At 39.4% G+C, this 23,789-nt stretch overlaps 1 protein-coding gene across 1 annotated transcript; it reads right to left on the bottom strand.

Annotated features, from left to right (window-relative positions):
* Nucleotides 1-1,255: 1,255 nt before the first annotated feature.
* DEK (DEK proto-oncogene) lies at nt 1,256-23,137 on the bottom strand. Its single transcript, XM_060244154.1, has 11 exons — nt 22,826-23,137; nt 20,445-20,573; nt 18,002-18,103; nt 16,467-16,576; nt 15,342-15,436; nt 12,800-12,920; nt 9,952-10,137; nt 9,631-9,766; nt 8,012-8,160; nt 4,314-4,382; nt 1,256-2,794 (listed from the first exon to the last, which is right to left on the bottom strand). Exons 2-11 carry the CDS (start codon nt 20,560-20,562, stop codon nt 2,783-2,785), a joined length of 1,098 nt encoding a protein of 365 aa, XP_060100137.1. The 5' UTR covers nt 20,563-20,573; nt 22,826-23,137; the 3' UTR covers nt 1,256-2,782.
* Nucleotides 23,138-23,789: the final 652 nt, after the last annotated feature.

Below are 23,789 nucleotides of genomic sequence, written 5' to 3'. Positions count from 1 at the left end.
CAGTTGCTGTAGAGAAAACTGCCATTATGATCAGATAGTTACGGTTATGGCACAACTATGGAAAAGGGAGGGACAAATAAGTGGTAAGTCTAGAGAGCAGGGGTGGCCGAACTTGCTTAATGTTAAAGCCACATAGAATAAACATCAGATGTTTGAGAGCCAGAAGACAACACCAGATGTTTGAGAGCAAGTAGGAAGGAAAATAGATGGGGGAAGGAGAGAGAAATGGAAAGAAAGCAACTTTAACTTTGAATGCATTTTCCAAACCAGCCGATAGGGTGGTGGGGGCTTCAAGAGCCACATGTGACTCCTACAGTTTGGCCATCCCTGGTCTAGAGAAATGCTGCCAGTTGAGAAAATTATTATTATTTATCGGACTTGTTTAATCACCCCAGTCTAGGCCAGGCTCTGGGCAATATACAGCAGATTAAACAATACAAAAATTAAAATTCCAGTTAAAACGTTTCAGCGAGTCGAACCAATAAAACTCTAAAAATCCCTCATGGCATCCCACTAAATAAGATTGCTTTCCAAACTATCAGCATGGGCAGGGGGAGGAAAAAACTTCTAAAGGGGGAGGTGGACAAAAAGGATAGGTGCCAGCCATTGCTGCCCTCAATCAAAAACCTGGCAGAACGTCTCTGCCTTGCAGGCTCTGCAAAATTGCATAAGGTCCTTCAGAGCCCAGGTAATCTGCCAGAGTCTACTTGCAGCTGCTGGAAAGACCTTGGATCAGGCATAGCTCTCATAGAGCTGTCATTGAAAGGTCAGCTTCTGTCAGAGCTCTCTTAGCTCCACCTACCTCACAGGGTGTCTGTTGTGGGGGAAGAAGATAAAGGAAATTGTTAGCTGCTCTGAGATTCAGAGAGGACGGCAGGATATAAATCCAATGTCTTATTATTAATATTACTACACTGTAATATATAATGAAATAATTATACAACTCATAGCCCGGTTGCTAACAGGCCAAGGACCAGTACCGGTCCATGGCCCTGGGGTTGGGGACCCCTGTTATATCACACTGAGTCCTTCAACAGCAGGGATTGGGTGATTTATAAACTTAATATAATAAATAAAATGGTGACCAAACCCCATTGCTTTTAAGGACGTATCTTAATCCACACTATATACACAGGTGAGTTTGTTATGACAAGAGATAATCTTTTGCGGAAATTTTACCTCCTCACCTGGAGCTGAAGTCTTAATTCAAGAAACATGTTGAATATTTTCATCTAGATGACACACAACAGGCACCTTTGGTTCTTTATCAAATTTTACTGTACATGTATTAAAATGTCAAAATATACACTTTCCTTAAAGACATTTATTGAATACAAAACTTAGTTACATTTGCCTTAATATAAAGAATTACATGCACAGCAAGTAGTAAAAATGGTAGAGATCAATCAGGTTACTAAGTGGCTTAGTATGTTTAGAATGTAGATCTATGCTTTGATCAACTGCACATTACTACAATATTTAAAAATCTGCAGTACTTATAATCAATACAATCATGGAGAGGTTACATTTTACATTATGACACACACTTGTTTGGCATTTGTTGGACTAATTTATGATCATGTTATGTACCTTTTCATAATAACAAGAAGTTGTGAACAAGTATTTATTGGTCTACACTTCAATGCATTTTTATTTCTGGAACTGAGGTTTTAATTTAGAAAAAAAAGATTATTTAACAAAAACAGATTTAGCACTACAGGCAACAGTTATGCATTTTATCCTATTTATAGTACATCCTCATTCTGGACAAGAATACTGCAATGTCCAGCTAAGGCTACCAAGACATTAAGGGACCATAATAAAGTTATTCCTATGTAACGGCTTGTTTTTCTAGAAATTGTTTTCTAGTTGTACTGCATCTATTCAAGAACTGTGGATCACATACCCATTCAACATGATCCGTTTCTCAAACTTTAATCACTTCAAGGAAGCTTATTATTTATCTTAGAAGTCAAAGCCATATGTTTTCCCCTATACCCAAAGGTTCTGCATACAGGGTACTAATGTCAAACCTTTGGAACAAGGTTTATAATCCCCACTATCAATTTTAACACTGAGAAATATGAGTGCAATCAGAATTTCCTTTCAAGGTAAGCAAACTTTTATGTGGTAGTTAAAATTGCTTCCTAATTAATCTCAACTTATTCCTGAACACTGATATTGGTCAAATTCTCTAACACACTTATTTTAAAAAAAAATTTGTGAAGAAATCTGAATCAAGCTTATATACAACGGAAAGGTCATAAAGGTACAAAAATAACATCTATTTGCCAATTACTTTGAGAGTTCTCAGATGTATACACATGCAAGATAATTTAGAGTATTTGCAATTAGGAAATGTAATTATTCTTAATCAAGAGAATCGATACGTATCCAAAATAAACAATGCCCAATACTGCAATATTCATCTCCACATATGTATGTGCTGATAGTTTTCATGTTACTTGATTTTTTAAAAAAATTCTCAACATTCAATGCACTAAGAATTACAACGGCTATCACAGAAATTGAAAGAAATTTCATGATGTACAAAGTAAAAGCAAGGAACACTCATCACCATGCAGAAACCTAAGAACTGTATTAAATACAATTTTTAAAAGTTAAAGCAGTTTCAACACTCAGAACATTAAGTTGGTAGAATCTTCCCTGACAAAACACTATGTTATAGAAAAAGGGCAAAAAATCAACATTTTTGCTGGTGTGTACAAAATATTTAACTCCATGGGAACAAATATCTTGTCTTCTCTTTCTTCCCATCAGATCACGAAATGAGCTAGAAGAGAAGATCGTTTACACTTTTAATCTTTTGCAGACAATATAAACCCACCCTTAATCAAAACGCATGATTATGACTGCCATTTTAACTACTTGGGAAATTCACACTCAGCTTAAACAGCATGCCAGCACAGTACAAGGAAGGGATCTAGATCTCTGGCATGTGAATGAAGTGCACATCAATGGTTTGTACAGGTTACAGCACAGTATAAATGAGTCCTCTCTTACATGGAAGCTCTTTTGCCTTGCAAAGTTCACTTAGATCTTACTTCCAAGTAAACATGGCAGGGACTAGGCAGTAGATAATGAAGACCCCCTATACTATCTACCATGTACCTCTACTTTCGTTTCTGCTGCCACCACTGAACTTTTCTTTAAACTGCATCTCTGAAAATTCAATATTTACTTCAACTTATTGTGAAGTCTCAGTTTAGGAATCAATCCTTCCACAAAATTGCTGATATGAATAGTCATGGAAAGTACTCTTAAGCAATTAAAGGGGAAAAACGGTTGGAACATATATTACTATTAAAATTGTTAAGCAACCTGAGAAGGTGGATTGATTCAGAAGTTAATAGATGCTTCTTCATGCACACCTCAGCTATTTAATTACTGTATCCTATCCTGATATGCTAACATATCCTAAACTGTTAACTGTCTTTGTATGGTACTATCTTTGAAAATGATTTTTTCTGTCACTCCTGCTACTACTTCCTCAAGGTTAAAAAAGATTGAGATGCATCTCTTTGTGTTCTTCTACCTGCCAGCTATGTTCCTCAGCCAGCCTTGTCCTTGTGGTATCCTCTTAGGGTCAGTTTGGTGTAGTGGTTAAGTGCATAGACTCTTATCTGGAAGAACTGGGTTTGATTCCCTACTCCTTCACATGCAACTGCTGGAGTTACCCTGGGTCAGTCACGACTTTCTCAGAGCTGTTCAGCTCAATAGCAGTTCTGGGAGAGCTTTCTCAGGCTGTCTGCTGCGGGGAGGGAAAGGGTGGGGTATAAATCCAATCTCTTCTTCTTCTTAGGCTTGAACAGCTAGGTCATGGGCTCTCTCTGCTGTAGGTGTAGGCCTCTGGAATGTCCTACCAGAGTGGGTGTAGAAGATACTTTCATTTGCTATATTAAGAAGGAGCTATGCAAGACAGTTTTATTTCGGAGGGCATGGGAAGGGAGAGGAAGATCAGTTTATTTGGCTGTGTTTTTAATTTGTACATTATTTTTATTTTGTTAATGAACTTTATGTTTTGCATCCTTGAAAATCTGTTGCATTGTTAGCCACCTTGACTCTAAATATATGTGGGATACAATTATTTTAAATAAATACATACATACCTGATTGCAGGGATACCCATTTTACCACTAATATATCAGTTCTCTCCTAAACAAATAGCTGAGTGGATAACCATTTTGAGTAAAAATTTAATATCCACCCAAAACACATATTAGAAATCCAAGTTATCCAAACATCTGAAACATCTGAAAGTTCTTCTGTCACACACCTCATCTAGTATTTACCTCTTTCACTGTCTCTTTGATGAAGTCTTTTCTGTCAGACAAGTCATAACTGGGATAGCTTTCATATACCTAGAGGAACCAATGTAACATGAACGTCAGTGAAGTAGTACAATTAGAATACATTCCCAAAGATCTAAAAGAAAGTTACCTAAACAAAATTAATAAAACTGCCTGTGGTATTTGATTGAATGCTATTCCACTTCTCTAACACACTAACAGTGATGGTGAACCTTTTAGAGACCGAGTGCCCAAACTGCAACCCAAAATCCACTTATTATCACAAAGTGCCAACACGGCAATTTAACATGAATACTAAGGTTTTAGTTTAGAAAAAACAACTCATAGTGAAATTAACAAACTGAAAGGACATTTGGTCTGGATAGCATTTGCTTAGGAAACCAACAAAATAGTAACATGTCAGAATGGGAGAATGATGGTGAGAGTGTCATAAGGCAATAAATGGAGGCTGTTCATTGCTCTGTTGCTTGCAAGTCTGGGTTAAACTGAGAACATGCCTTTCCCAGAGGTGTTCCTGTCCACCTAATTTACTTTTGAACATGTAACATACATTATAAACATCGTTCTAGTTTGCCATTAGGAAAAAAGAATACATTGAAATATAGTGTGTTTAGTAGGAGCTGGTGGTTAGGGTGTCCAAATCAGATCTGGGAGGTACTGATTCATATGCCCACTCTGTCTTGGCAGCTTGCTGGGAAACCTTGGACCAGTAATATACTCTGAGTTAGCCTGCCTTATAGGTTCGTTGTGAGGATAAAAGAGAAGGGGAGAGTGCGTCAAACCACTTCAGTGTCCTTTTGGGGGAGGAAGGCAGATACATGATGTTAGTTAATAAATTAAGTTGATGAAGAGTCCACTGATTTATATCGCTAAATCTGAGTCCAGCAGCACCTTAGAGAAAAAGATTTTTGAGAGTCAAAGCTCCTTTTATCTAATCGAGGGAGCTCTAATGTTGGAAAGCTTGTGCCCCCTCTCCCAAATCTTGTTGGTCTCTAAGGTGCTCCTGGACTTGAATCTAGTTGTTCTACTATGGACCAGCATGGCTACCCTTGGAAACTTCAGGGATAGTCTGAATTGTATTAACTAAAAAGTCTTATGTGAGAAAGGAGGGCCAGTTTGGTGTAGAGGTTAAGTGTGTGGACTCTCATCTGGGAGAACCGGGTTTGATTCCACTCCACTTTCAGCTAGAATGACCTTGGGTCAGCCATAGCTATCACAGAGCTGTCCTTGTAAGGGTAGCTTCTGGGAAAGCTTCTCTCAGCCGCACCTACCTCACAGGGTATCTTTGTGGTGGAGTAAGATAAAGGAGATTGTGAGCCACTCTGAGACCATGAGATTCAGAGTGAAGGGCGGGATGTAAATTCAATATCTTCTTCTTTCCTTAAATTAAAACTGTGCATGTGTAGAGAGTAGGTGCCACAGTGCTCACTGTAGATTACTTCCAAGAAACCATAGAGAGCAAGCCCAATAAGGAAAGGCTAAGGGGCTTGCGGATATTCAGTCTGGAGAAGAGGAGGTTGAGGGGGGAGACATGATTGCTCTTTTGAAGTAGTAGAAGGGCTGCCACTTAGAGGACAGCAGGGAGCTGTTCCTGCTGGCAGCAGAGGAGAGGACTGGCATGGGAAAAACGTTTTAACAGTAAGAGTTGTTCAACAGTGCAATCAACCCCCTCCCTGGCAGTCTTTACGCAGCGGCTGGACCAACACTTGTCAGTGATGCTCTAGAAAACCAGAACAGCAGTGCAACAGTTCAAAAACAGTTTATCAACAATTTGCCTTATGGTCCCTGTAGCTTGAAAGAGCTCTGCTCAGATACTGCTATCAGAAGCATTGTATTTGAAAACAAGGAAGCCTGCAGTTCCTCCCTTTCCGCTCCTAAACGAGAGGTGATCCCGTCCGCTGTTTCTGCCAGATTAGTGGGATCCAACATTTTCTGTAATAAAGCCACATCCCTTAAAAAAACGTGCTTGATTCCAGGTCCTAATCTTTCCTCCCCACATACGCACCCATGTGCTCTCTTCTTTCCTTCGGCTTGGACCGTCTCACAACAGTTTTGAAATATGAAATGCAACCAGGTCTTGGCCACATGAAAATGTGAAGCTGCCTTATACCCATCTCTCTAGTACAGGGGTGGCCAAACTGTGGCTCAGGAGCCACATGTGGCTCTTTCATACACAGAGAAGGCATTTGTCTCTTTAAACCACTTCTTCAAGCCAAGCCAGCCAGTGGCTTGGAGAATCCATTTAAAGTTCAAGTTGCTTTCTTTCCACCTCTCTTTCTCTCCCTCCCCACCTTTCTTCCTTCCTTCCTCTCAGACATCTGATGTTTGTGTCTGGTGGCTCTCACACATCTGACATTTATTCTATGTGACTCTTATGTTAAGCAAGTTTGGCCACCCCTGCCCTAGTGGGTCCCATCTAACCCCCTCCCTAAAACTGCAGAAACACCTGCAAGGAATTTTCCTGTGTGTTGTGCTTGGGGGCTGCATTGTGGTTGCACCCCCCACATCAGAATTCCAAAGGTGCCCATGAGTTCAAAAAGGTTGGAGTGCCCAGTTAGGGTTGCCAGTTTTGGGTTGGGAAATACCTGGAGATTTGGGGGAAGGAGCTTGAGTTCGGGGAGAGGAGGCGCTTCAATGAGATATGACTACAGAGCCTCGTGAGCAGTGCGGGGAGGAAGCGCGAGTGCCCACAGAGAGGGATCCGAGTGCTGCCTCTGGCACCCGTGCCATAGGTTCGCCACCACTGCGCTAAGATCACTAGTGGCCTCTAAAATCCTTCTTGCCCCTACTGTTCCCTCACTGCATATGCAGACATGAATGTTCAAGGGAAAAGATGACACTTCTAAGCACAGTCACTGATGAAAATAGCATATATTTCTAAGAAAACAGCTTTAGAATTGAAATCCGATTTTTTTTTTAGAAAACAAAAAACCAAGCACAAAGTAAAAAAGATAAAAAACAAGACTGTGAGAATGCTCATGTTACTGTTACAGAAGAATGATCACCTCAGATATACATGGGACAAAAAATGCAACTACGTAGTTGCTGTTTAATAAACAGGGAGGTAAAGAGAATGCAGTCTGCAACTGCTGAAGAGCACTGCACTGGCAGTATACAGAAAGTGAACATAAACTGAAGCATACCATGTTAGCTCAGAGTAATAGCCCCTCAAAGGGAGGGGACGGTGGCTCAGCGGTAGAGCATCTGCTTGGGAAGCAGAAGGTCCCAGGTTCAATCCTTGGCATCTCCAAAAAAGGGTCCAGGCAAAGAGGTGTGAAAAACCTCAGCTTGAGACCCTGGAGAGCCGCTGCCAGTCTGAGAAGACAATACTGACTTTGATGGTCCAAGGGTCTGATTCGGTATAAGGCAGCTTCATATGTTCTTAAAGTAGACAGATGGCTTTCCTAGGCCTTATGCGTGAGACTTGGAGAGACTTAGGGTTCAACAGTTTATACATGCAAAATAGGTTCTTTATCATTTTAGCCCTATTTCAGATCTCAACTAAATACATGCTGGTAAGGTCTCATAAAATATTGCCAGTAGTGGATTTAGATAGTCGAAGAAATAAAACACATCAATTTTATTTTTTTCTGCACCAAGAGAACAAATGTTTATTTTATACACCCAAACATACACACACAGTAACATACTAGTGTACAAAACTAATGTCAAGTTCTTACCTTTTTACAAATCTGCTTCATGGTGACTTCCTCTAAGTTAGCATTAGCTAATAGCTTCTTCACGGTTTCCTTCAGATCTTCATCTGTAGGTGGCTTTTTCAACTTTTTAATTAAGGGTTCATCATCTGAACTATCCTCAGACTCACTTTCTAAATACAAAAGAGATTTTGTTTACAGAGGCTGGAAATTTCTCCCCCTTCCCCCCCCCAGTAAACATTTCGACTGGTCTAAAGAACTACGTGACCATGCGGTCCTTGGAGGCTTTTTCGTGACAAACCTCTCAAAAAAGTGGGAAATTGCAAAAGCTGGCTTGGGGGATGAGCTGATGCCTGTGGTTCTTTACTTCCAGCCATACCAACTCTAAGCCACCCAAAGATCTCCTGCTCCTTCAGATGAATCCACATGTTCTCTGGCTGCCCGTTATGCCTGAACTTCTTTCCAAAAAGAGCTATGTGGGACCACAAAAGCCTCCTCAAAATTCCCCCCCCCTGAATACTCTGGATTAACTGTGTTAACTTGGCTCCTACAGAAACGCTGCTAAAGCATCTGAAACTGCACCTACAGATAATCAGTTACCCTTGCTTTCCCTTTTAACAAGGCCATGAGCACATTTAAAGTAGTTTTTAAGATCCCAGTTCCTAGATGTTGTATAATCTGAGTTTTCCTCATGTAACTTTTGTAAAGAAGTGTAATTAGGTGAAGTATAAAGACTAACTTATCTTACAGAAAAGTGCACTATCAAGAACCTTAGGTTCTCTTTCTCTCTCTCTCTCTCTCTCACACACACTCAATAGTCCTTGTTAGGAACATACAACTGCATTTCCAATGTTCTAACAATACGTTAAGCAGATGACAAACAGAACAGCAACTTTATATTCAGCCACATGGAAACCACACAAGCTGACTGGAGAATATGAGTCTTCACACAAGCTGACTGGAGAATATGAGTCTTCACAGAGCTTGAAAGCATTATTTGCAGCTCTGTTGCAGCTTAGATGCTGGACCACCACCAAAAATTACATTGCTTAGGTATGGACCAACCATTCCCAGATGAGGCTTTAATATTACAACAAGCACAATACCAACACATGATTGGTATACTGTTAATTTAAATTGTTTTAACTGTTTTATTATTTGATATTTGTTGTAATTGTTTTTATTGTTTTAACGTATTGATGTGACCTGCCCTGAGCCCATCTGTGGGAAGGGTGGGATACAAATCTAAATAGATAAATAAATTGGTCCAGTCAACGGGGATTCCATTTGAAGTAATACGGTGAACTCTTCCAGAGGAAAAAAAATGCCCTAGAGTTATAACAATGGCTTGTCTTTTTTGTCTGCGAAAATAAAATTCAAGATTCACAGCGATATATCACATCTTTCTAATTGCTTCATCCATGGGAAATACACCAGGAGATATCACCTCCAGGTGAGCTCAACTCAAAGTTTCTGTTACTGGCTTTGATGGCCAATGGTGAACATGAAAACAGAAGATTATATGGTAGTGGTAAGGGTTAGGAAAATTAAAATCACCCGATCCCACAGGAATTTGTAGATTACTGAAAATAATCCCAGTCTACCTAGTAAAGCTCTGATAAATTTTTGAAAGAGTGATTTACCTTTTTTGGAGCTATTCTGACTTTTCTTGGTTGTACTGCTATCTGCTTTCTTGACATTTGCATTCTTTGAGCCCTTTTTGGTTTTGGGAGTTGTCTTCTGCTTAGGTTTTTCTTTTTTAGTTGATTTTTTAGGTCTCTGTTGGGAGAGACAAAAAGAAAGAATGGCAGAACTTTAAAGACAAATCATTCTCTATCATTAAGGAGATTAAAAGCAATATTCTGCTACAGGATTTTCTTTTGAAACAGTGCTGCCTCCCGTCGTTCAAAGGGAGCCTAGTGCAGTGTCAGCATTATCTTCTATAGTCCACATAAAGCCTTTACCTCCTCTTCACTTTCTTTATCTTCTTCAGATGATTCATCTTTTTCCTTCTTTTTATCTTCCTCACTACTAGATTCATCTGACAGGATCTCAGGGCATTTGGTGCGTTTGGCTTTTCTTGCTGTTCCAGAGCTACTGCGTTCTTTTTTACCACCTTTACTGGGTGTTTTCTTGGATTTTGGTAATGGCTATAAAATAATAAAACATTTAAAAATACAATTACATAGAAATATTAAAACATACTTAAGCAAACCATAAGAGGGAAATTAGCCAGACCGCAATCACCTTAGAAGTGTAATCCTGTGCTAATGAATCATTTTAAAATACAATGGGATCCCAGGATACATTGTTTAAGCACAAATCCACTGAACCCACATAAAATTATTATTTGAGGATAATCAATGTTACTATCAAGCTAGATGGGCCGGTTGGTGGGCAACTCGGTAAACCATAAATGTGGTATTCATGGAGCTAAACTAAACTTCCCCTTAAAGATACATACAGATGGGTAGCCATGTTGGTCAGAAGCAGTAGAATAAAGTTTAGAGTCCAATGGCACCTTGAAGACCAACAGAGTTTTATTCAAGGTATACCTTGAATAAAACTTTGTTGGCCTTAAAGGTGCCACTGGACTCTAACTTTATTCCCTTTAAAGATCATAAGTTTGATCCAGAACAGCATTTCGGCAGGTGGAAGTCCTAACACAGGAACAGAATTGGGGAGAGGACCTGAGAAATTTGCGCTCCACAGGCAGAAGTCCTTCTCCACATGGAAACTCTGTGCAAGATCTATGTTCAGAGCTTGGTAGTGCTCCTAGATTAGATATATCACTACTTAGGGATGGTCAAGTAGTGTCCTTAGCAATGGAGCCCCTCTTTTTAACAGCAGTAGGTATTGCCAAAATTGCTTCCTTTTAGAAAATCACTGCTTCACCAGTTATCTGCGCTTCAGTAAATTCCACACAGTTACTGTAATGCTTTCTATGCTATGCTCCAACTGAAGACTCTTTGGAAACTTCACCCAGTTGCAAACACAGAGGGCAGCTAGTTTACAAACTGGAGTCTGCTATAATGAGCACATTATACCTATATATGAAATTTCAATGGCTCCTAGTTTGTTTCCAGCTCAATTCAAACTGCTGGTTATCACCTTCAGAGAGCTCAGAGGTCTTGGGCCTTAGGGGTAGTCCAGCACCCACAGTTGTTTTATTCCCTCTCAAAGACAGGTGGCTATAGGAAAAAAAAGTATTATAGCATCACCCTGCCTATCAAACAAAAGGAAGCTTGCCAGGAAGTTATTATCTTTTAGGCATCAGGAAAAATCACTGCTGCTTGTGGCCCTGCCATCCCACTAAGTTATATACTGCTGTCCTGTGTGACTAATTTATGTGCTCTATTTCTGCCAGCTAGCTACTAATTGATCGCACTGGTTTTACTTCTATGCTCACCATCCCCCTTTTAAAAACTGTTCTGGATACAGACAGAAGGAAAGTAGTATGAAATATTTTAAAGCTTGGCAGCTGCAATACTGCCTTGTGTTTAGTAACAAGATCAGTAGTATTATATTTAACAAGCAGTGAGTCATGAATCACATTTCTTTTCTGGGCAGTGATGGTTTCCAGGCAATCAGTTTCTAGAAAGGAGACACAAAGTCAGGGATGGGGTCCATTTCCTGTTTGAGTTTTATGGCCATTATTCAATGCATTACATAAACATCTCTTTCTCAGTTTGTTTCAAATGCCACAAGTGCCAGATTTCCAAAACCCCCAAAACCTCAGCTATAGCATAATCTTAATAGTTCATGGAAAGAAGATAAGATTTGCTGGAACAGCATCTAAATAAAGTTAGATTTGCTGAAATTATTATGTAATTAAAAAGTATTGTTATTTTAAAGTTACATATATAATGTAGCCAAACACATAGCATTAAAGCTCAATATCCATGCACACAAGATTGCAATACCAGGATATTATTACAAATTCAAAATATGCTCAATTTGCCATCATAGTCTAAATTAAAATATGATAGAAATATATATTCCATATGGCAAAATGGTTTTAAAGTCCAGTGTTCATACAAGAATTCTAGATATACATCTCTTCCTGAGTGAATCCACTGGGATGAAACTGGCACCAATTGGCTACCCATGGTGTATTACAGATCAATATTCTGTCTCAGTTAGATTGACTTATTTTCAAAAAGGCACTATCAAAATCTTATTCTATGAAGACTAAAGCATTCAGCTTCCTATGTGGTATAGCCTTGCATAATCTCAATAGCCATCAGGCATAATTCCTTTATAAAATATCTCCTGGGGTAACCCTACTGCGCAATTCAGCTTTTATGCTATTGTTGTTATTTAATGCTAGTCTTAACTTCCCACATTTCTGCCTTTTATTTGTTTTCTCCACTCCCTTGTGTTTTCCACAAGCTAAAACATAGAACAGTTATGAGATGGTTGCTAGTGGCTCACAATTGTTCACATATACTCTTGATGATAAAAGGATTACAAATTAATATGTAATACATTACATATTAAAAGCATGTATTAGGGGGTAGGATGTTGGTCTGCAACAGAGCAGCTATATTTGAGTCCAGTAGCACCTCAGAGACCAAAAATGTTTTCAAGGCATGAGCTGTTGAGAGTCAAAGCTCCTTTTGTCAGACTATCTAACAAAGGGAGCTTAGATTCTCAGAAGTTCAAAACCCCACCCCCCAAAAAAACTTGTTAGTATCTAAGGTACTACTGGACTCCAGTTTAGATACTAAAAGCATGAACATCTTTCCAGATTTTCCCACCCCCCTTTTTATGCTGATTCATATTTTAAACAACAGATTTATCTCATTTCACCTTGCCTGAAGGCTTTGGATGCATCAAGAAGTTTAAGATTCTGGCTATCAGTTCACTATTAACTCCCGATCTTTCCAAATCAAGAACTTCGCATATACTTTTCAGCATAGCATTTCTGTATCTGCAGGGGGGGAAAAAAAGTATTAATCAATTTTAATTCAATACAGAGAAAAGAATGTTTGATATTTCTTTTTAATATAAAGGATTATAAAAATAGATTACAGCTATTAAAACAAGAATTACAAAACACCACTACACATTAATACAAGTGGGAATCTGCAAAGACTTATGTGGGGCATTTCATTTCCCCCTCCCAAGCTATTTTCTTTCATTTCTCTGAAAGCCCCAATATCCTCTCTACTTCTCCGGTCTTCTTCTCTCCTGCCCGGTCTTCCATTTTCCCTCCCTCCCTACCTCTGATAGCCTCTCAGAAAAACTGCGGCTGTTGCAAGGACTTGTGAAGGGGGACTTCATTTTCCCTTTTCACCTATGCACGCTATTTTGTCTCTCAATTTTCCTGGTAACCCCCATATACTCATCCAGTTCTGCTTCCTATCCAAAGACCAACCTAACTTTTATCTGTGCCCCCTCATCTTCAGCTTAAATTTTTAAAATTTCACTTATACCCTACCTTTCTCCACAATGGGGACCCAAAGCAGTTGACAATCTCTTCTCCTGCATTTTATCCTCAGAAAAGTAGTGGACTGCGAATCAATACCCTTAGAATAGGCGCCCCTACTCCAGTCAACCATGGCCCCACCCCAAAGGAAGGAAGGAAGAGGCGCTTGCTTAGCCAGTTGGATGGATGCTACTTTCTCTGTTTCATACAGGGCTTGAGTGGGCTGGATGCTGTTTCCTTGGTGTGGGGCAGGTAACAAGCATGCTGGGTGTCCGCTCCAGATGACAAGAAATCAAGCCTGTTGTGGTTGTCTAGCATCAGCCATTGGCTTCTTAAAGCTACAGGCACTCCTTTCATCATTTAGGGATTTTTACCCCCTTCATTTAAAAAAAAAGATTTTTCTGCAAACTTGGAGGATTGTTCAGGTTTATGGAAAGATCTGTCTTGTCCAGTCACTGAATTTAAGTACCACCAGATCTGGCTGATTTTGCTACTAGAATAAAGACAAGTGGAGGACCTGCAAGGACTCATAAGAAGGTATAAGAAGAGTCTGATTACCCCCTGCCTTCTCCCTCTTGTTTTTTTCTTTCTCCAACCTTGCTTGCAGCCTCTTCTCTGTCCTTCTCTCCCACCTACCTGTGCACCTATATATCTACCTTTTTCTGTTCCTCCTAGGATGCCTGTCCTCACTCATTCACCTACCTTCCCTCACCTTCACCACTTTTGTTTTCTTTTCCCACCTTTTCTGCTACTCCTCTCTAAAGCTTTCTCATCTTTGTCCCAACTTTTATTTCAGCTCTCAGCTCACCTTCTGCCTGCCCCATCATTGGTTTTTTGCTTGCCTTCTGCCTGCCTTAATTGTCAGCTATCTGCTCGCCTTCCACCTGCACCCCATTGCTGGCTCTCTGCTTTGACTACGGCTGCAAACATTCACTATAATTGAAAAACCGGTGCATGGTCCCGAAGAATAAAGCACAAACTTCTACAAGCTGTCATGTTCAGCACCTCATTATGTACCAATGTGCGTACATAGCTAAAGTGAAGAAGAGCCTGCCAGACCAATAGAACAGCTGCCTCTGCAGACAGTCATCTTTATTATCAATTCAGTCTCCTTTCTACCTATTCTACCTTCACTCTCTGGAGGGAAAAAACTGGAAACTGGATTACGTCATCAACTGCCAGGGACCCAGCAGACACTGCGATATATAAACCCACATATTTCTAATATTATTTTTGTGATAGATTTTAGTTTCAAGCTACTTTGAGAGCCAACATTGACTGAAATGCAGGATATAAACATAATAAAAAATCTAAAATACTTATATAAGTTGCAGAAATACCCATTATCTTTTTGCTGAGTGTATATTAGCTAAACTCAGAAAATAAACTTGTGTTGGCTGCATTCGTCAGCCACAAAAATCAGAACCCTGAAAGGAAAGAAAAGATACTTTGCAATATTTTAAGTTCTGCCTCACAGAACTATATTAATCAGGGCTGTAAAAATATTAAGATGGCAGAAATTAAACTATAGTTGCACATCCAGTTCAGAATCCAGCCAAAATTAAATACATTTACATGTTTTCCATTTCAATCTGAGAACAATGCTGAGTTCAAATGGCTTCAGTGACACTCGACTGTGTCTCAATTTGATGTGAGAAATCTCAATAAGATATTCTTCTGTTTATTAACAGACATAGTGTAATACCAGAAATTATTTAGGGCCAGTAAACTAATTCATCTCAGACAGAAGTATCCATGTATACACTGTTGATGATGTAGTTTAAAACAAAATATTTATACAGTGAAAATGCTAACTAAATTATATTCTCGGATAGAAATGGACTTTATGCAGTTGCTTTACCCAAGATCTAGAAAGTATGCATTAGCACAATTTAATTTTATCAAAATATATTAATTGGTTACTTTTTTAACATTTCTTCCTTTTTCTTATATTGATCACTTCCTTTTTCAAATGGGTACCCACTGAACTGTCCCACATTCTTCTTTAATGAAGCAACCTATGACAGAATGCAAAAAATGTAAAAAAATTATGTTGAAATTTATGAGAGACTGTGTATCATAAGCTATTTCTTTAAAGCTCAAAAACAGATTGCTAAGGTAAAACCTCTAGCCCACATGCCAATTTTATGTAAATATTACTATTTCATGATGATTAAAGAGCAAAAAGATTGAACGCCATAGTTATTTGCAACTGCTACAGCAGTTCCTGATACAGAAACCTGTCCATGGTTTCAAAGAACCACCCTTAATTTGGGGTGGGGCAGAGAAATGCTACAAGCTGCAAATACTTGTGGGCAACAAAAGGCATGCTAAAACCGGCTGTATAATGATTATTGTCATTTTTTAAAAAAAAAACATGAATACAAGTGTTACTGTGTTTGCATGCAATCTGTTTTCAGTTCTCCACATTTCTGTAAATGCAGCTTCAATGGCCCAGACATGCCTATTGATCTGTTCTGCTAGATAGTGTCCTCTTAGTGAAAGATGACTTTCTGCACTGATGAAAGACCTCTTGTGCTGGAAGAAGGCACCAGACACACTAATACAAGTACCTAAAAATACAACACAAAAAGCTCGGCAGGAGAGAATCTACTTTGAATGCAGAAGGCCCCAGGTTCAATTCAGGGCAACTACAATTTATAGGATCACAAAGACAATCCCAGGAACTGAGCAGGTAGTTTCAGAAGCAGAAAGTTGGGCTTTCCCCTCAAATATGATGCTTCATAAATATGGCTTTTGTAGATTCAAACATTTTGTGAGTGCATTTAATAAAGTCAAAAGGTTACACAGAATACAGGCTACGTATCAAAGAATTCTTGAGTACCTGTTTGTCTATTCAATCAAATAAAACCCCCCCACCACATTTCCAATTTAGAAATTATCAGGGTTCAACTAAGGAATATCTAGCTACCTTAGGCAGCTATACAAAAAAGCAGAATACCCTAAACAAAATACCTTTAAAAAGCCATTGTATTCCTCATAATAATCTCAAATTAATGTGAAAGACGATATTTTAAGAATACTTACGGTGCCTGGTCTATTATAAAGAAGTTTGTGCAGATTTCGAAGTTCATCTGTTTTCTTCTTACTTAAGAAGTACTGTATCCTTTCTATTTCACAGAGTTTTTGTCCCTTTCCTGACCAAAAAAAGAGGACATATAACAATGGAATTCTGAATATTTGTTTAAAGGGAGTAAAGGGGAATTGTTTATTATAGCCATCAGACAGTTTATGCACCGCTTATTAAAACAGAATTATTTTTACTATTTCTTCAAAGAACTATAGATTTACCTGGAGGAGCCAGAATTTAATTTCTAGTTATATTGTAAGAACTGATATTTATAATGCCCTTCTGAGAGAAAGTCAAGTGCTGAAGAGCAAGTTTCATTCAGGAATTTAAGCAGTGAGAAGTGATGGCAATACTGCACAGCTGCAGTTGCCAGGCTTATACCTGAGAGGAAGAGAGATAAGAGGAATTTCCTGGGAAGTGAAACAGTAACAATTTATTCAGCTGGGTTACAAATGTTGCCATGTAGGACACCGCTAGCATCACTACAGCATAAACCTATTCATATCACCAGGCAGCCAAGCATCAGTTCTGAAACATATGATTTGGATTGGAAATGTTAAATGGAATGCTAGGGTGAGCAAAAAACCCCCTGAGGAGTTTAACAGTCAATCAACAGACAAAGAGACCAGTTAGGGTTTGGAGGGAGAAAGGAAAAGACGTATTTCGACTAGTTCAGGAGGGATTGTAGTCTATGATTTTAAGTAAGCAAAGTTTAGATGCTGTTGCTCAATAAAAACAGTGAGTTAAGTTGTCTAGCTAGTATCATTAAATATGAAATTCTTAAAGAACATTTTAATTATTAAGCATAGCACACCACCCAGCTCTAGTAACTGTGTATCAGACTACAGTGGGATGACAGTACAGGTCTCACCCACCAACTAAATAAACTTATGTAATTTGTTAGATGTGACTCCTGTGGTGTTCCCTCTAAGCTGTTAGTGTGAGCTAGCTCACAGTTTTTAGCCTCCGGCTCACATGTTTTTGTCTTAGCTCAGGAAGGATGCCCCCAGAGCAAACTAATTTACGCAGTAGCTCACAACTTTAATGCTAGTAACTCACGGAGTAGAATTTTTGCTCACAAGACTCCACAGCTCAACTCATATAACCCACTACATACTCTGTAAGATCCAAATAAAAGGGCTCTGGATCTTGTAACTGATCTGCTGTCTGCTATAGGATTAAGGTATCCTTGTGCGTAAAAGAAACAAACTTAAGAGAAATCCACTTTGCGTCACATACCTGAAGTTGACAAGGAATATGGTATAGTAAAATCTGAGGGTATAAGTAGTAAGGTGGTTCATACCTCTCCAGCCTGAGGAACTTATTATTAGTAACATGGCAGAAAATAAGATAAGAAAAAGGAGTTGTGAAAGTTGGCTGCTGTTACAATTAATTTCTAAGAGGAAACCTGTTTAAATTTAGCACATTTACAGATTCTAAACCAAAAGAAGATCATTTGTGCTTATTACAGAAATATGCTTGAAACACTTGCCTGGTGTAATTGTAAAAGGCTCCTTTTGTAATGAGGACACTTGCATGGTCAGTCTTTCTACTTTCTTCTTCTCTCTTTTTCCTTCAACAATGAGGCTCTTTTCTGAAAGAGACAATTAAGTGTTTTTTTTCTTTCTGTGCAGGTATTCTTTACTGGTGTATTCTTGAGCATTCTTCTCACCCACAAATTAGAAGATGCTGAAAGCTTTGCACTTTACCTATTTTACCCTGCAAGGAATTTCAAGATTCTCCTCCCATATTATTTTCACCACAACTCTGTCAAATGAGTCATAATCTTACAGTCTTAAGTGAAGATCATCAGAAAATTTTAGGGCCATGTAGAGATCTGAATCCAGGTCTTCACCGCCTCAAATTTTATTCTCTAGCCACAATACATTGGCATTCCACTGCGATATAACAAAACCAGCCATTATAAATAACACAAGACATTCCCATCTCTTTTACTTTCAACCTGCATTTTGTTTTCTAGGATGCAGAATGTGCATGCTTCCTGCAGGAGCAAGTCACTGATGAGCAATCAGCAGAGCCAGACTCACATTATAGTAGTTTAGCCCCAAAGTATGGATGTGGCCATGTCTAAAATCAAAAAAGACATCAGTCTATTGACAGCAAATGCAGATAGTAAAAAACACTTTTCAAGACTAACTCAACTACAGTTTGCAGGCTGGCAAGCTCCTGGAGAAGTCCAAGGTTACAAACAAGTATGATCAGGTGTGGCTGCACCCTCTTAATAATCAAAACACCTTATTTCTCTAGTCACAGGCCTGGTTATTATTTCAGTCCTTCTAAATTTGGCTTTTTTCTGCAGGAGCAGAGCTCCACCTGGGCTGACCAGACCTGCCATGCAGCAGCCACGCGCTCCCAAGCCAGGTGGTATGGTCTAATATGTAAATGAGCTCCTGCTAGGCTTTCTCTACAAAAGGGTGATGATGAAGAAATTGAAATTATTAAAAAAAATTAACCCTTGACTCAGTTATCAACCGAAAGGGAGACTGCAACCAAGAAATGAGAAGAAGACTGAGAAACAGTGCATGGAAGAGCTAGAAAAGATTCTTAAGTGTAAGGATGTGTCACTGGTGATCTAGGTAACTCATATTAAGGTAGTCCCCATTAATATGTATTGGTATGGAAGTTGAATAATTAAGAAAACTAACAGGAAGAAACTTAATTGCTTTGAAATGTGATGTTGGAGAAGAGTTTTATGGATACTGTGGCCTGCCAAAAAGACAAATAAGTGAGTTCTAAGTCAAATCAAGTCTGAACTCTCCCAAGAAGCTAAAATGGCCAAACTAAGGTTTTGGTTGTGTTATGAGAAGACGAGACTTGTTGGAAAAGAGTAATTCTAGGAAAAATTGAAGGATGCAGGAAAAGAGGAAGACCCAACATGAAATGGTTCACTCAATCAAGGAAGTCATGGCCTTCAGTTTGCAAGAAATGAGCAAGCCTGTTAACTATAGAACGTTGTTCAGGTAATTAATTTACAGGGTCACCAAACATCAGAAGCACCTTGGCAGCACTCAACATATTCAGCTTACCTATAACCAGCCCCCCTCAGTGGCTAGACATATAATCACCAAGACTGTAGGTTTAAAGGTAAAGGTAGTCCCCTGTGCAAGTACCAGTCGTTTTCGACTCTGGGGTGACGTTGCGTTCACAACATTTTCATGGCAGACTTTTTATGGGGTGGTTTGCCATTGCCTTCCCCAGTTATCTACACTTTCCCCCCAGCAAACTGGATACTCATTTTACCGACCTCAGAAGGATGAAAGCCAAGTCAACCTGGAGCTGGCTACCTGAACCAGCTTCCGCTGGGATTGAACTCAGGTTGTGAGCACAGGACTCTGACTGCAGTATTGCAGCTTTACCACTCTGTGCCACAATTATGTAGGGATATGGCTGGATTAAAAATAAAGGCTCAAGCATCTCGATGGTACTAAGTTGCTTCTTTATGAATGCTGTCTGATTCGTAGCAGCTAGGGATGTGCACGAACCATGAAAATGCTCTTGCAGTGGGAACCAAGGCAAAGGAACAGACTGAATTGCAGCTCTTGAACCTACAAGCGGAGGTAGTAACCCATCCATAGCAGGAGTCTGAACACAGAGGCAGAATACCCTGGAATTCAGATACCAGCCCCAGCAAACTGGAACTTGACTGAAGGCTTCTGAAACCAGGAAGACTTCATGTGAACACATTAACAAGCAGATTTTTGTACCTGTCAAGAGGTTCACTCCAATGCCTGAATGCAACCACAGAATAATACAGATTACCTCCTTGTAATACAGATAATAAATTTTAAATTATATTTCTTATAGCTATGTACATTCAAACATGTGTGCACTGAAAGCCTTTTCCTTAACATTACACTGACTCCTGCTCTGCATGGTTTCATAACATAGTTGTCTTTTCTGATCATATTACCCACCTTTCTCCTCTTCTTCTTCTTCCTCATCATCATCGTCGTCGGTATTTTCAGTTTTAGGTTCTTTCTCTTCTATTTGTTCACCAGATTGCACATCTTCTTTTTCAGAAACAGAAGTCATGGCTGGTATTGCTGCATAGAAATAGAAGAGGGGAAAACATCAACATTACTCTGAATGTGTGACTGTGAATTTTGTTTACAACACAGGAAAGAGCTGCAGCAGCAGACTTAAGGAGTGCCCAGTTATTTTATGAACAGGCACTACTACTTAACTATACTAAACATACAACCTCACTGTGAAATGTGCTGCAAACAGCTATATATACTAATACAAAAAAACACAATAAATACTTACTTCATTAAACTTATATGAACATTCAATATATTTGTATGTGTTTTAATATATTTTATCAAAAAATCATATTTTGGGGAAAATATGGACTTTCCTTGATAGCTATGAATATTCACTACACATTTAGCACCATACCTTATACAATAATGAATGGGACAAAGAACAAATGAAGAATCATCTGCAATGAAACTTGTTTTATGCAAACAAGTTATACACTCGCACACTAGCTTAATGATTGTGACATGTGCTCTCTGTGAAGCTGCAGCTTTGTTTTAAAATGTTTATCAGATACAGTGTGGTTCAGAAACATACAGGTAGCATTGTGAAAAAGCAAAGTCAAGCTTCTTTGCTGTCTGACTTTGTTATTATTCCTCAGTGAACTTTGTAAAAAAAAATCTAAACTCCACAATATGTAAATACTGGGTATAGTATAAAGCACACAAAACTGAACAAATGCAAGAAAAATATTTTAATATTCTATGTAAAACTATTTAACATACTATATTATTTTGAGCACAAAAGGCAGCATATGTCTGATTACCAATTACCAAACACATCAACTCATTTTTATTTACAAAATACATATTTTACTAGATTTGCACTTGTGGACTGGGCCCTGCTTGCTACAGCAGCCTTCTGCAGCACCTGAGCAGCAGATACTAGGAATCATAGGACTGTCAAGGACAAAAACCACATGGGTCAGAAAGGCAGATGGCATTAGGTAACATTTCCTGTCTTCTGTAAATGGGCAACTGGGTAGAAATGAGCAATCACTCCGTGCCATCTTTGTACTCCCTATGACAGAAAAGTTTTTGTAAACAATGTATCAAAAATTGGGATCAATTGGACAGACATTCCACCCAACTCAGGAGACCACTTCAAGCAACTAATTAATCAGACTCTAGGTTGCGAAAGGTTAATCCATAGGAAGAGTTGTTGCTATTTAAGGTACCACACAAGTGTTATTTTGGCTACAAACTAATCAAACTCAGATCTCTTCAGAAGAACACAGCACGGGCTGCATCCCAGTTACAACGATCTCTTCTTATGGAGAAACTTTTACTATAGGCTTTGTTTCTTTTCTAAATATTCAAAAGCCATGCCACCATACAGGCTCTTTTGCAATTCTTGCTTAAAATGAAAAAAAAACTTATTACATCCCAACTTTCCCCTCATTCTTAACCATTCTGGCTCTGCAGCCTCCATGAACAGCAAGACTACAGAGACACTGTTGGGCCTCTCCTCCCTTGCTTAAACTACATAATAGGTAGCTGCGGAGGAAAATCGCAGCAGACGAACATTTGTGGGATCTTGAAAAAAAAAAAGTTATGGAGTACTTACATAATGGCTAAGATCTCTGATAACATCAATCAACTTGAACGTCCTCTTACCTTTTACTTTCTCTGCCATCTGGTTTCCTATTTTAGAATATCTCACTTCACAAGGATCTATTCCTAATATAATTAATTAATGATCTTTCTTTATGGTAGAATTCTATCTCATCTCTGTCGTTAGCACTTGGTTCGCAGTTCACATATACGATATATGCACATTTTCATATTAAAACTGTAATAATAAATTTTAATAAGTAAACTATTTCGCTTATTACGTTTTAAGTTTGGTGCATGTTCTTACTACATCATATGCATGACCTTTAATATCTGATGATTTAAATGCAATAAAATATATTTGAAAGAAAACGAAAGCCTTTTGGCCACCCGGGACCACCTTCCCTCTTATAAGACTAGGGGAAGCGTCTCGGCAATAAGAGGGAGGGAGGAAGGAAGGAAACCGGAGGAAGAAGGAAGCGAGAGAGTTTCGGCGGGAAAGCGGAGCTAGCTGGTGGGGGACATCAGGCCTCGCAATTCACAAAAGACGGGAGGCGGGAGCCACGAGAGGCTCACGGTGAGCCCGGGGCAGAGGCGGCCTGCTTAGAGCCTTTTCTTGCAGAGCGCGGCGTGAGGCCTCAGCTCGGCTTCGGGACGTTGGGCCCCCGTTTTCGACGGTTACCGAGAGAGTAACGGAAACCCACCTGCTTGCCAGAGAGACCCCTAAGCGTGAGGATGGCGGCGACCGCAAACAAAAGCCTCCCACAGGCGCAGGGGGGGGGGGAGCAGAGTCCCAGAGACTGACGAAAAAGGCAAGGCGGGCGGGGCGGGACTAGGCGCGAGTTCAGCCTGATTCTTTCCTTTCAGAAAAGCAACAACGTTTCAAAATGGCGGGTTGTCAAAGGGGAAGAAGGAAGCGGGAAAACGCCAGCCAATCAGCTCACGGGACGTATGCGAAGCCAGGCGGGGTGGAAAAGTGAAGGGCAGAAAGAAAGGAAGGGGAGAAAGCCGAGAGTGAAAGGGGAGGTTGCTGGGGAGGACGCAAAGAGCATGCGCGGTGAGGGGGTGCTCGTTGCTTTGGTTGGGGAGGCCGCCGGCGTGTGTTTACAAGGAGATGTTGCAGGTGGCGGGCGGTTTTTCCAGCGTTCTCGCCGTGCTGCCTGGAAACTCACACTGCAGCCCTAAACAGAGAATTGTCCTCTTAATTTACTGACTCCAGAAGATTTAGAAGGATGTAATTCATATTAGGATTGCAATGTATGTGTCATTATCTCCCACCAGTTATGAACAGGATCCGTATGTCACGGATCACCTTCATTTACAGTTTACTTAGTTATTTCGCTTGGTATCCTTTTTTTCTTTAACCAGGGCTCTCAGAGTAATTCATTCACATAATAATAATATACAAATTCCGTGAAATGTTTTACAGTTTTTTTAAAAAAAACAACAACTACAAACCATAGTTGAAATGGATCTAACAGCAAATGAAGGGGACGAACTTTTTTTTTTTTGAAGATTATCAACTGAACCTTAAAAATCCAAAGAAAGCATTTAAAATATACATATCTAGAAGGGTGAAAGGATGATGCGTAATGTGATAGCTATAAAGGCAAGTGCGATTTGGGGTTCTATCAACAGAAGTATCAAGTCCAGAGCATGCTACGTAGG

The sequence above is a fragment of the Heteronotia binoei genome, chromosome 7 (genome assembly GCF_032191835.1).
Source record: "Heteronotia binoei isolate CCM8104 ecotype False Entrance Well chromosome 7, APGP_CSIRO_Hbin_v1, whole genome shotgun sequence".
In the NCBI taxonomy this organism is placed as follows: Eukaryota; Metazoa; Chordata; class Lepidosauria; order Squamata; family Gekkonidae; genus Heteronotia; species Heteronotia binoei.
The sequence above is the reverse complement of the archived record's forward strand: the minus strand, read 5'-3'. Positions and strand labels throughout refer to the sequence as shown.

Coding starts and splice junctions, on each gene's coding strand:
- DEK (XM_060244154.1), bottom strand. CDS start 20,562: ATGACTTCTGTTTCTGAAAAAGAAGATGTGCAATCTGGTGAACAAATA. Junction 16,577..18,001: donor GCCTTTTACAATTACACCAG/GCAAGTGTTTCA, acceptor TTTTTTGGTCAG/GAAAGGGACAAAAACTCTGT. Junction 8,161..9,630: donor TCAGAATAGCTCCAAAAAAG/GTAAATCACTCT, acceptor TTTTGTATTTAG/AAAGTGAGTCTGAGGATAGT.